Source organism: Myotis lucifugus, unplaced genomic scaffold (genome assembly GCF_000147115.1).
Source record: "Myotis lucifugus unplaced genomic scaffold, Myoluc2.0 scaffold_155, whole genome shotgun sequence".
Classification (NCBI taxonomy): Eukaryota; Metazoa; Chordata; class Mammalia; order Chiroptera; family Vespertilionidae; genus Myotis; species Myotis lucifugus.
In genome coordinates, this window is record NW_005871203.1 from 2,157,819 (window position 1) to 2,169,876 (window position 12,058).

At 57.2% G+C, this 12,058-nt stretch overlaps 1 protein-coding gene across 1 annotated transcript in view; it reads right to left on the bottom strand.

Annotated features, from left to right (window-relative positions):
- The window catches only part of PMEPA1 (prostate transmembrane protein, androgen induced 1), a 38,331-nt gene extending 33,501 nt beyond the window's left edge, over positions 1–4,830 (bottom strand). The window contains exon 1 of the mRNA XM_023759396.1: positions 4,794–4,830. Coding sequence (XP_023615164.1) covers positions 4,794–4,815 — 22 coding nt within the window. The 5' untranslated portion in view covers positions 4,816–4,830. The remainder of the gene's footprint in view (positions 1–4,793) is intronic.
- Positions 4,831–12,058: the final 7,228 nt, after the last annotated feature.

The window sequence follows — 12,058 nt, forward strand, 5'->3', positions numbered from 1 at the left end:
ATCATATCAACTGTTGATTCAGTCCCTGCTGTGGGCCAAGGTCTCCAGGAAGTGGCCAAACCCAAATCTAACCAGAACCAACCAGGCAGAATTAAACACAAAGCCCAGATAGTCCCAAAGCAGCGGAACCACGGCCACCTGCTGGGCCAGGATCCTTCACATTCCAGCGGGGCTGCAAGGCCTCTGTGGGCTGCAATAAAAATTCCCAGACAGGTAGTCAGGCAGGAGGCAGGCCCGGTGAGCTGTGCTCTCCCTTACCCCACAGGGAAGGCCAGTGGGTGGAGGGAGGCACCTCCTGCCCTTTCCTCTCAGTTCCGTAGGACCAGCCCCAGACCAGGATCTGCGGCCCAGGAAGGTCTATGAGTCAGCCAGGCCGGCCTCACAGGCTGGGTCCCCCAGGGAGCTCTGCCCCCTCTCAGAGGTTCCATTCCAGTCTCACCATGGGGTCTTCAAACCGCTCTTCCACGCCCCCCCACACCCCTTCCCCCATCTCGCGCAAACCATTCTGAAAATAGTAGAAGTAAGCATAGTTCTGCCAACCCCCATGCCAGACAGGTGGCCTGCACTGCCCCCGTGCGCGCAGCCCACGCTCACGCCGGGACATTCCCCAGCAGGACCATCGACGGTGGGGAGCCATCAGGAGGCCTGGAGCCGGAACACACCTTTGCTCACTCGCTTCCCACCGTGTCCCCTCTCCCCAGAGCCGAAAGGTACATTAGGAAGCCGGCTAATAAATCACAGATCTATTCTGCGAAATATCAAACCATGTCAGGCACTGAGGCAATTAAATAAAGGAGATTTTTTTCTATTACAAAAAAAAGAACACAGAGATCTTGGTTAAAACACAGAGTCGAGCCCTAGCCGATTGACTCAGGGGATAGAGCGCAGGCCTGCAGACGGAAGGGTCCCAGGTTCGATTCTGGTCAAGGGCACGTACCTCAGTTGCAGGCTTGATGGATCCCCGGCTTTGGTTGGGGCGTGTGGGAGGCAACCAATCAATGTGTCTTTCTCACATCGAAGTTTCTCTCTCTCTGTGTCCCTCCCCCTCCTTTCCACTCTCTCTAAAAATCAATGGGAAAAGATCCTCGGATGACAAAGAAACCACACACAGAACCCAGACGACACACAGCTGTGACCGGGCAGGTCACAGACACTCCGAGCCTCAGCAGGGGGCAAAGGGCTGGCGTCTCCATCATCAGCACCATCCTGAGAATGAAGCTGGGCCCCATCACCTGCGGGAAGCTGCTCTGGGCTGAGTGACTGGAGGAAGCAGGGGAGATCCTGCTCCATCCGTAACTGCCACTCATGGACTTTCCCCTTGGGCTCCAGGGGGTGACAGGATCCCATGACCTTGATGTCATTAGAATCGAGTTGACCCTGACCTTCCACGGCTGGGTGACCTAAGAAGGCCGAAGAGTGAAGTGCCTCCATGCCGCAGGAGCTGCGATTGCTCACGCAGGCCCCTGAGGGCCCCGTGGAGGCGCATTAGACGCTGCTGCCGACCAGCCTTCCCAATGCTGCCATTTCCAAACCCCCACGAAAGGAATTACAACTCCTCAATATGTCCATTTTAAATTTTCAATAAATATTCAATCAACTCACTTTGACTACTGAGCTCTGTCTTAAACAATAACATTCAGGAAATCAATGAGGTGCCTGTTCTGTTTTTTCCTAACGTACATTTAACACTCGAGTGCGGGACTATTAAATGTGAAAGGCCCATGCACAGGCCCTCCAGAACTTTCTTACGGGCTACAGTTTGCTTTGGGTCACTTGATGCCTCCAAACCTACAAGGTAGGGTAGTTATGATGCAGGTGCCAGCTCAGCCAATTACCACTCACGTGCCCTTGGGCGAGTGACTTCTGTCCTCTGAGCCTCAGTTTGCCCATCTGAAAAATGGGCTTGATACAGTAGCTCCTGCAGGGCTGGTGCACAGCAGGCATTCAGCAAGAGCAGTGAACCCTATGTTGTCTCATAACCTTCCAAAGAAGTCAGAACACATGCTAATATCTCCGTTTTATAGATGCAGAAGTGAGGACCGGGGACCACAGAGCTGGGAAGCGAAGGAGCCAGGATTCCAGACTGCCACCTGGCTCCGCAGCCATCTGGCTATCGTGTGTTCTCCAGAGAATTCTAGAGTCGAGGGGACCGGGGCCACAGCCTGCCAGCTCCTCGCGTCCCAGAGGCAGGCCCCAACCCCCAGGACACACAGCTCCCTTCTGAGGTCCAAGTCGACCGTCAGCTCCAGGAACTCGGACTCGAGCTCACTGCCTGTGAGTAACCACCTCCCCAGACATGATTCATACCTGTCTGGAGTCACCCACATCCTCATTCCCCGAAAAGGAATGCAGGCCAGGTGAGGCGACCAGGCGGCAGGCATGAGCAGCTGGCGGGGCCCCGGCCGTGGGCTCTGCCACCACCCTGAGACTCCCAGCTGGGGCTGGACAGATGTCCGGGTCCCGAGTACCTGTGTTTGGGCCCAGAGTCAGGTTACAAAACCTTTCCCCAGAGAAGCGCCTGGATTCCCACCATGAGACAGTCATTCCTCGGGGCCCAGCCCAGCCTGGCCGTGGCACACACGGTCCCTCGGCCCTTGTGAAAACTCAGAAATGAAAAGGGCCACCGCTGGCACGCGGCACGGGTGGACCTGAGTCGGAGACTGCACGGCAGTGGCCAGACAGCAGGAGGGAGCACAGGGCAACCCCACTTACACAACATCTCCCCCAGGAAATGTGGTCTCTGGTGGGAGGCTCAGGCGCAGGGGCGGACGGAGAGGGGCGGGGGCACATCTGGGCACAGCTGCCCCCCACACAGGCTTGCCACAACCCGTTACAGTACTTATGTCTGCGCACTGCGACTGCAAATTACACCTCAACACACCATCACAGCGAGGAAGCACAGGTCCCGAGAGGACGGCTAACGACTGAAGGGGAGAGAGGGACAGCTGTGAGGCTTTCCTTCTTCTCCCAAGAGCCCTGGGTGCAATTAGGCCCATTTCACAGAGAAGAAAGTTAGGAGGGGGTGGTGGTGAGGGAGACAGAGAGGAGCATGGGCTTGTCGGGGACAAGAAAGCCTTGTGTTCTGACCATTCCGCCTCCCGCCAGCCCTGCTCCTGCCTCTGGGAGTCCCCCTCCGCCCCTGTGCCAAGAAAACCTGTGCCCTAGCCGGTTTGGCTCAGTGGATAGAGCGTCGGCCTGCAAACTGAAAGGTCCCAGGTTCGATTCCGGTCAAGGGCATATGCCCGGGTTGTGGGCTCGATCCCCAGTGGGGGACTTGCAGGAGGCAGCCGATTCATGATTCTCACTCATCATGGATGTTTCTATCTCTCTCTCCCTCTCCCTCCCTCTCTGAAATCAATAAAAATATATTAAAAAAAAAAAGAAAAAGAAAAAAAGAAACCCTGCAAGCAGCGGTGAGCCTCCCGGTGGAGCAGAGAGCCAGCGAGGTTGCCGAGAACCCCACGGTGGGGGCAGCTCCAACAAAGGGTCCGATTCAGGGCCGTGTCCTGCCAGGCACCGGGAGCAGAGCAGGAGGCCAGCATCCAAGTCCGGTCCAGTCCTGGTGGAACCGTGTGCCCACCCAGGCTGTCCCTGCTGTAACAGAACTAAAGACTGAAACCTACAGCCCAAGCTGCCACCTGCCCACCAACCCCAGGTTTCCCCCGCCCCACGCTGGCAGGGCCACCCCGTTACAGCACCTGGTCCGGAACATGAGACAGCCAGCCCCATGCTGGCCTGGGTCCCTCCTTCCCCTCGAGCCCTCCCTCTGTCCGTGGGCCTCACTCCGCCAAACCCTGGGATCACCAGCGAGTTTTAATTAGTGTGGCTGCCCTGCCCCATGCCCAGGACTGGCCCAGGTGCAGCCTGAGTGTTAGGGTTCCCGGTCAGCCAGACTGAGGAGGGGCTGCAGAGGGCTAATGTTCTCAGGGCTCCCCTCACCCCTCTCCGGAGGCACCTCTCGGGGAGCCCAGCCCCCCACAGGTCACGGTGACCCCTTTCTCCCTTCAGCTGCAACCCGATGCTGGACACATTCTTGCTCTCTGCAGCTTAAGCCTCAGGACCACAGCCAGGTGACCCTTCCAAGAAGGGGAGTGTGGAGGAGGGACTGGACAGGACACAGGCCCAGCTGGAAAAGCCAGCGGGCAAAGGCGCAGAGGCCTGACAGCAGCCACAGCCTCACCTGGGGGACAGGTGGTTCTGAGGCTCAGGGGACGGTGGGCAAAGCACAGGCCTTGGGGCCCCGCAGCCCGAGTTCGAATCCTGCTCTGCTCCTGGCAGGGTGATCTCCGCAGCCACATGCGGTGCCTTAGCGCTGCTCCGTGTGCACGAGGCTGCCACGAGACTGACAGGAGGATCTGCTGGGATTCGAAAAGCCTCGCTGTCACCAGCAAACACCCAGAAAGCGGTAAGTAAGCAAAAGTGCTGGGTGCTGGTGCCTCTCAGCGTCTCCCTTTCTTCTTCTTCCCGAACCCCACCCCCACTTGCCTGAGCCTATTCTGGGGAAAGGGTCCGGAGCTCATTCTCACTAGAGTGTAAAGGAATGCTATACTGGGCTTAGGTAGGGCTCAAGACATCAGGAAAGAGACTGCAAGGTGAAATGGGGTTTCTGTGGCATTCGAGTTGCTGACCGTGATTCTAAAGACAAATGAAGTGCTGTCGGGGGCTGACTGCAGTAGGTGGGGTCTCATTGCCAATCTCCCCACGCGCAAGCCCAGCGGTCCAAGGGGGGACCAGGCCTGCCAGCTGAAGGCGGGGTTGGGTCCCTCAAGGTGCTGGCACGCCCTTGGACTCACAGAAGGAGCTGTCCCTGGCCATGACAGGAGAAGTGGCAGACAGGGAGTCCTGGTGGCTGCAAGCAGGAACCGTTTCTCTCCTCCCAGGAGTCCCGCGGCCAAGGCCCAGCGTTCCCGGTGAGGACCACCTACACTGTGATTTCACCGCTGGAGCCCACCCTGGCCCGGCTGGGAGTGGACGAGGGCGCACCACCTCGGAGGGAACGGGAGCCCAGCAGGAGTGTGCGCGGGACGGATGGCCAATGTCTGTCTCAGGCAGGAAGGGATGTGCTGGGCCGAATGCCATGCATTCATTCCCGCTCCACACCTTAAAGTCACAAAGCAGCTCAAGAAATCTTGGCTGGATGTTCCCCAGACTAACGGTTTACAGGAGCCGAGGCCTCACGCGAACGGGAGCCAGACCCCCGTTCAGTGATGCCGAGGGCAGGACACCTCGGAGCTCATTCTACAGACGGAGAACCACCCGGAGGCGACGGCAGGGAGAAGTGGCCGCAGGTGGAAACATTCTTCAACTGAACACCAGCACCTCTGGCCTGTGATTTGCAGGCCGGGCCTAGATTTACAAGGGATTGGAAGTTGGGCTCATAATTACACCTCGGCCATGCAGCAAGCACTACTAATTACCTCTAGGTCGGAGGACGGGGACAATTTTATTTAGAGTCCAAAGTAACTAATAAAATTAGGTAAAACCAGCAGCTCCACGTGTGAGCAAATGAGAGGGGCGAGGGGAGCGGCCCCTGACCCCGAAGCAGAGACATTTAAACTGTTCCAAGGGGGACGCAGTTGGTAGACTTTTTAAAAAGGCAACATCCCTGCATCAGTGGCTGCGGCCTGAAACTCTGCCCCAGGTTAGACAGGGCATCCCCGCACGCAGCCTGCTTGGAGATCGGGATCCGTCGGCACGGCGAGATGCAGCCGATAGGGGCGTGTTTAGCTGTGGTCTATCTTAACGATCTACAGCAGTAAATGGAGTGGTGTTTAAAGGGCTGGTTGGTGTTATTTAATCGGTTATATTCACTAATGTAATTGACACCCTCTCCATCATCTCAATACACCCACCTCTTTCTCCCATACCATAAATAGATTAGAAAAAAACCGCTTCCTCCGATGGTCATGACCCCACGGCTGCTGAGCCCAGCCCGGGATGAATCACGCCTGGCTCACCGCGACGGCATCCTGAAATGACTGAATGATGGCGGGGCGGCGCAGACACCAATAAATGAATCATGCCTCCTGCAAGCCCAAACCTTTGGCTTTTACAGACACCAATTACCAAGTAGGAAAAAAAAAGAACAAAGAAATTACTCAGGGTGTTTGCGCAAAGTCGATTCATAGGTTTACAGAATTAGTACTGGCCACATTGTTTTTAGGAAGGCAGTTCGCGTTAGACTGGGGCAGGGCAGCCACCAAATTCCTGCAGGGCTCCCGGGGCCTGCACGGACCCTCCCACAACCTTCACTTTCTACTTTGCTCCAGATGGTTAAGACCTTCATGAAGTCCTTCTAATGTGTAGCCACGTGAGCAGCGTAAAGGGAGTAAGCATGGATACACATAGTTCTGGCGACAGTCTTGGACGAGAACCAAACTCTCACACCACCTTTCCACGGACATCAACTGCAGGTATAGCATCAGATCGAGGCTATTTCACCTGCTTTAACTTCGGCTGATGAAGAAGGAGCGTTTGCTGTGGCCACATGCAAACTCTGCACCTCCCTCATGGCAGCGTGGCGGCTGGGATGGATCACCCCCCAGGGCAGGGGCTGACCCCTGTCGGGCAGTGCTAGCAAAGGCTGGGAGCGTCCCGGACGGCCAGACCTTCTGGGCAAGTGCAATAGGCGAGCCTACACCGGGCGTTCGCTCTGGGGCAGCGGGCCCATGGCCACTCGCTGCCTGCACAGCCTCGGGCAATGCGGCGAGGCAGGCGGGGTGCACAGCAGTCAGGGTGTCGACAGAGGGGAGCGGTGGGCGACCAGACTGCTGGGGCCGAACACTTCTTTGGGGAAAGGGCAGTGGGCTTGCCCCAAACTTTGTTGAAACTGACTCAGTTCCTCACTTATCTTGCTTCTGAGGACAGAGCCTGGGAACCCTGGTGTCACCTTCTTCCAGGAGCCCAGGGCAAAGCTGGGGGAGGGGGAGGGGGGCGTGGTTCCCGCTTAGTCTGGTCACATCAGCAGGATGCCAGCCTTGGGGAGTGGAATGCACACACTTAAAAATAGTCTACACATTGGATAATAAAATACATCTTTATGTTTTATATACACAGATATATGTGGTTTTATATATAAAAGCACACATTTCTATATTCCTAATTGTTGGCCATGATCGGACTTGCCCTCACCTCCCAGCGTGGATGGAAACCTCGCTCCTGGACACCCTCAGGACCAACAGCGACGCTCCCACCCTTGATGCCCCCGTGACCCACACACCAGGAATCGGTGACTCCCCAGCAGAGAAGATAAAGGGTGGCAGCCACCCGGACAGACCCCATCCCGTGCCAGCAGTTCACAGAACATCCCTGCAAGCTCCGCTTTTTACCCTCACCTCCCAAGCCACGGGGGAAACCAAGGCACATCATAAACCCTCTTTCACCAACTGTGTCGATGTTTATTGAGCATCTACTCTGTGCCAAGATCATGCAAAAGTTCTATGGATCCCAACCAGGATCCCAATGCTGCCCCTCCCCCATCACCACCAAAGCCCATACTAGGGACAATGGCCGTGCAACAATGTCTCCAATTCAGACTTAGGCTGTGTCTGTCTAGCCTGGGGGAGCCCAGCACTGAGCCCTGGAGCCCCAGGAGGCGTTTCTAGGATTGGCTGGTAGAGTCCAGAGGCAAACGGTTTCCCAATGACCTGGCATCCCAGCAAGCTTGTTGCAGGCGAGGAGTCTAAGCCAAGCCACCCAGCCCTTCTCCACCCGCTACCCCGATGGAAAACACAGGCATCGAGATCCCATCGCCGCCCGATACCGCTAAAGGTGAGTCCCGTGGCTGCCTAACCCCTTTCAGCATGTGGCGTCTCACCATCACATCGGAGCAAATGCCAGCTCCACCCAGGGGTGCCAACAGGTCAGAGAGGAAGCGAACGACGCTCCAAGTCCGGGGCAAGTGTGTGAGGAACAGAATCACCAGAAACTCTCCCTGTGGGGCGAGGACGGGCCCTGGCGGTGCCTTTTGGTTACTCTGATGCTCTTACCAACACTGCAGCGATCCTGAGAAGCTGGACCTCTTCCTGCCTACGGGGCTGTGGGCATCTCTGTGCCACCCCTCAGAGCGCCCGCCTCCCACGGGGCTCAGGCACAGCTTCCTGCCCGAGTGGGGCAGCCACACACTCCTGTGCCCAGGTGCTCTTGGTGCTCAGGCTCCTGGCCCGCAACCTGTGAGGACCAGTGCACGGAGGGGCAGTGGAGGCCCGGAGGGACCCTCAGCCAAACCCAAAAAAGGACGGTTTTCGGAGTCTGTATCTTCACTACCTCCTCTCCTGTCTGGAATCTTCTATGAGCCCATCAGCCTGCCCTGCCCACTTTCTCCCCTCCTCCTACACATACGAGTTATCTACCAGGCTGGGGGCATCCCTCTGGGTGACCAGAGGGAACGGGCATGGCACACCAATCACACGGTGCTCAACACTGTGCGACAGGTTCCACAGAGAGGCTCACGGGGGCTTCGGCGGCCCGAACAGGATGGCCAGTCTGGGAGCTGGGGGTCTCAGCCCCTCCCTGAAACGAGCTCATGTCTTCTGTGTCCTCACCGAACGGCAGCCCTGGGACTGCAGGGCTTTGCCGCCGATGCTCCCGGACGTCCCGGAGCACCTGGAACAGCACGTGAAATAGCCAGTGTGGCCTCAGAGGCAACCTCGAGCTCCGTTACTGTTCCTCCCTGCGGGCAGGCCCAACATGGGTTTTGGTCTTAGGCCGAAATCGAAAATACCACTGCAATGTCAAGTCTGACAAAGAAAACGGTGCGGCTCCGGGAGGCAGTGTAGCCTCATGGGAAAGACGTCCTGGGAGTAGGGAGCTTAATCGCAACAGAGCATCAGTTCCTGGCTGTGTGACCTGCAGCAAGTGTCTTACCCTCTCTGATCCTGTTTTTGCATCTGCAAATTGGTGCTAGCAATAGCTCACTCACAGAGGTGTTTTGAAGCTGGAGAAAAATGCTTCACTAGTACCTGGCACATAATAAGCTCTCTGTATCCAACTAGGAAAGGGAGTGGAAGCAAAAACCCATCAGTCACCCTGGAAACAGAAGAGAGAAGCCGTTCTTTGGCGCCCCGAAAGCTTGGCGAGGCCCCAAACAGTTCGAGGCACAACCCAGGGTCTGAAGCCCCCACTCTGTGGGCAAGCCATTCCAGAACTTTCCCAGCTTGACAGGCACTTCTTGCCAGAGGCTGACAAGGCCCTGACGAGAGCCCAAGGTGTCAGGGTTTAGCTTGGTAGTGTCACCAAAAAGGGAAGGCGAGGCTGACTGTCAATGCTCGGTTGTCATGACTTCACAGAGGGGTGTGGCCAGCCCTGAGGGGGAAGGGCAGCAGTGCAGACACGGGCGCCCTGAAGCCTGCATACTCACAGCACCCAGCACCCCAGACACGGGCACCCAGAGGCTTGCATACTCACAGCACCCAGCACCCCAGACACGGGCGCCCAGAGGCTTGCATACTCACAGCACCCAGCACCCCAGACACAGGTGCCCAGAGGCCTGCATACTCACAGCACCCAGCACCCCAGACACAGGCGCCTTGAGGCCTGCATACTCACAGCACCCAGCACCCCAGACACAGGCGCCCTGAGGCCTGCATACTCACAGCACCCCAGCACCCGGGCTGCTGCTATCCCACTTTACAGACTGGACAAGTGACAGCGTAAAGTGATGCAGCCAGTGATTTTTGGAACTGAGTTGGGCCTTGATCCCACTGGCCCTGGGTCACACTCTTAATTGACTAAGCACATGGGCTTCACCGGGTGTGCGGGACAGGTGTGGGCCGTCGTAGTGAGAAAACTAGGCTATTGCCAGTACTTAAAACCCCAGTTTTACATCAAAATCTAGCTGTCCAGGCCCCTGGAACCAAAAGATCTGGCCACACGAGGCCCAGGTGGCAATGGTAAGCCAAGCAGCAGGCCCCTGGGGGCAGACCCCATCCTCTGCAGCCACCCCAGAGAAAACGGCTGGCACGGGAACATGCTCCCGGCTCGGGGAGCCCTGGGCACACACGCTGTGCCCCGCTGCTCCACAGGCACACACAGGGCAGAGGGCACACCAGCACAGCTCCACGTGTGTCCCTCAATATGTGTGTGCACACACACGCACATACACACATGCACATACGTGTGCGTGCACACGACATCTTTTAAAAAGCACAAAATGGGCCCTCAGCTTTGCTCTCCTTCTCTCCGCAGTACACACAGCTCCCAAATCCAGTGTGAAACGGCGGCTTCTCTTGGGGCAGGATCCCCACTGCCAAGCTGCCCGCAAACTTATCTCTGGGAGACAGTACCTGAGACAAAAAGCCGCCCGGACCCTCTGGTTTGGGCCCCACCACCAGGACCCTCCTCTCAAACCCTTTCTTAGGTTTGAACAAACCATAACGTTTAAAACCCTGGGGCGGGGCAGCCACCTGGGTGCACCTGAGCAGCAGCTCGGGCACTGGGGCACGTGCATCCTCCTGCGCTAAAGGCCAGCAGCCCCCCCAGGACCTCCCAGCAGCCTCCTTCCCGGCGGCTCCTCATGTCACTCATTCCCTTTCTCTCGAAGGGAGAGCGCATACAATGGCAAACTCTCAGGGGAGCTGTGTGTGCACTCTCTCCCCATTTCTTTTACTACATGCCCAGGAGAAGTAACCATCCGAACAAACAGAAGCTGGCAGGAAAGGCCGAGGAGTGTGTGTGCATGTATGTGTGCGAGTGTATGGGTGCAGGCACATGGGTGTGTGCACACACGGTATGCATGTATATGTGGACGGGCACGTGGGGCACTTGTGCAGCAGGAGCAATTAGATCTTCTGTCTTAATAAACAATAAGCCCTCCCTGACCCAGGGCCTCGCGGGGCAGTGTAGCTGGCTTAACCCAGACCTCCTGCCCAATCTGAGGTCCCGCCAAAACTCAACCCCTAATCGCACCTCAAGCTAAGATCAGCCGTAAAATGCTGTGGGTTGAAAAGCCCTGCTGAGGGCACAGCGGGCCCTCGGCGCCAAGATGAACCCAAATCCTGAAATACCCACTTGCCACACATGCCGGAGCCTCTCCTCCCAAGAAACAAAAACCCAGGATGGGAACGGGACCTTCACCCAGAGGGAGCCCAGCCTTTCCCGCACAACGGGCGCCCAACTGGGGAGCCACGCGGTCTTCACAGGGACTGACTTCTGAGGGGACAGGGGATCTGGCAACTCAGATCTGCCCTCCTGCCCCCCAGCCCCGCAGAAACCAAGACCAACTAGAGCCTGGGTCTCAGCCAGGGGCCCTGTCCGAGGGCACTGGGCAAAGTCTACAGATAGTTGGGTTGTTACAACTTGGCGGGGGGAGCAGAAGCTACTCTTCCTGGCATCCAGTGGGGACGGGCCAGGGATGCTGCTGGACCTCAGCACAGAGGCCCACCTCCCCCCTCCCGACGGGAATCACCTGGCCCAGGGCGTCCCAGTGCGAGGCTGACACACCGGGATGTCAGTGTTCAGCGGTACAGCGTGTCAGGAGAACCACCAGAACCCTGGGCGTCCTGAGTTCTGAGAGCTGTGTTGGACTCCTGGTTTGGAACCAGCTGGAGAAGAGGAATCAGAGGCTCAAAGACTCTGATGGTGTTAAAAACCCAAACTGCCGAGCAGACACTGCCCGCAGGGGTGAGGGGCGCAGGGGTGAGGGGCGCCTCCCAGGGCCCTTAAGAAATGTTGTCACAAGAGCCAGCAGCTGTAAGCAGACAATTCAGTCCGCCCAGAGGGCAGTCAGCTTCTACCTGCCCATCAGAGCAGAAGAAAGACGGGTGATTTCTAAGAGACGCAGAAAAGAGGTCAACAAGAACGCCAAGAAAAATTCGTACCCGGAGAAATCCTTTTAGAAATCCTTTTCTCAAAGGCAGCGGAGCGAGCCCCCTCCTTGGCTGCCATCTTGGTGGGTTGTCCCTTGAGCCTGCGGTTTTTAAACTCAAGACCCCCGCCTTTGAAAGAGTGGCACGCTTTTCTGTGGAGTGTGTTTTGGGAACAGCGAACTGACATCAGACTCTCGACTCTCAGAAAAGATGGAGCGTCTTGTTAAAGTCAAGCCCATTCCAGATGTCTGGCC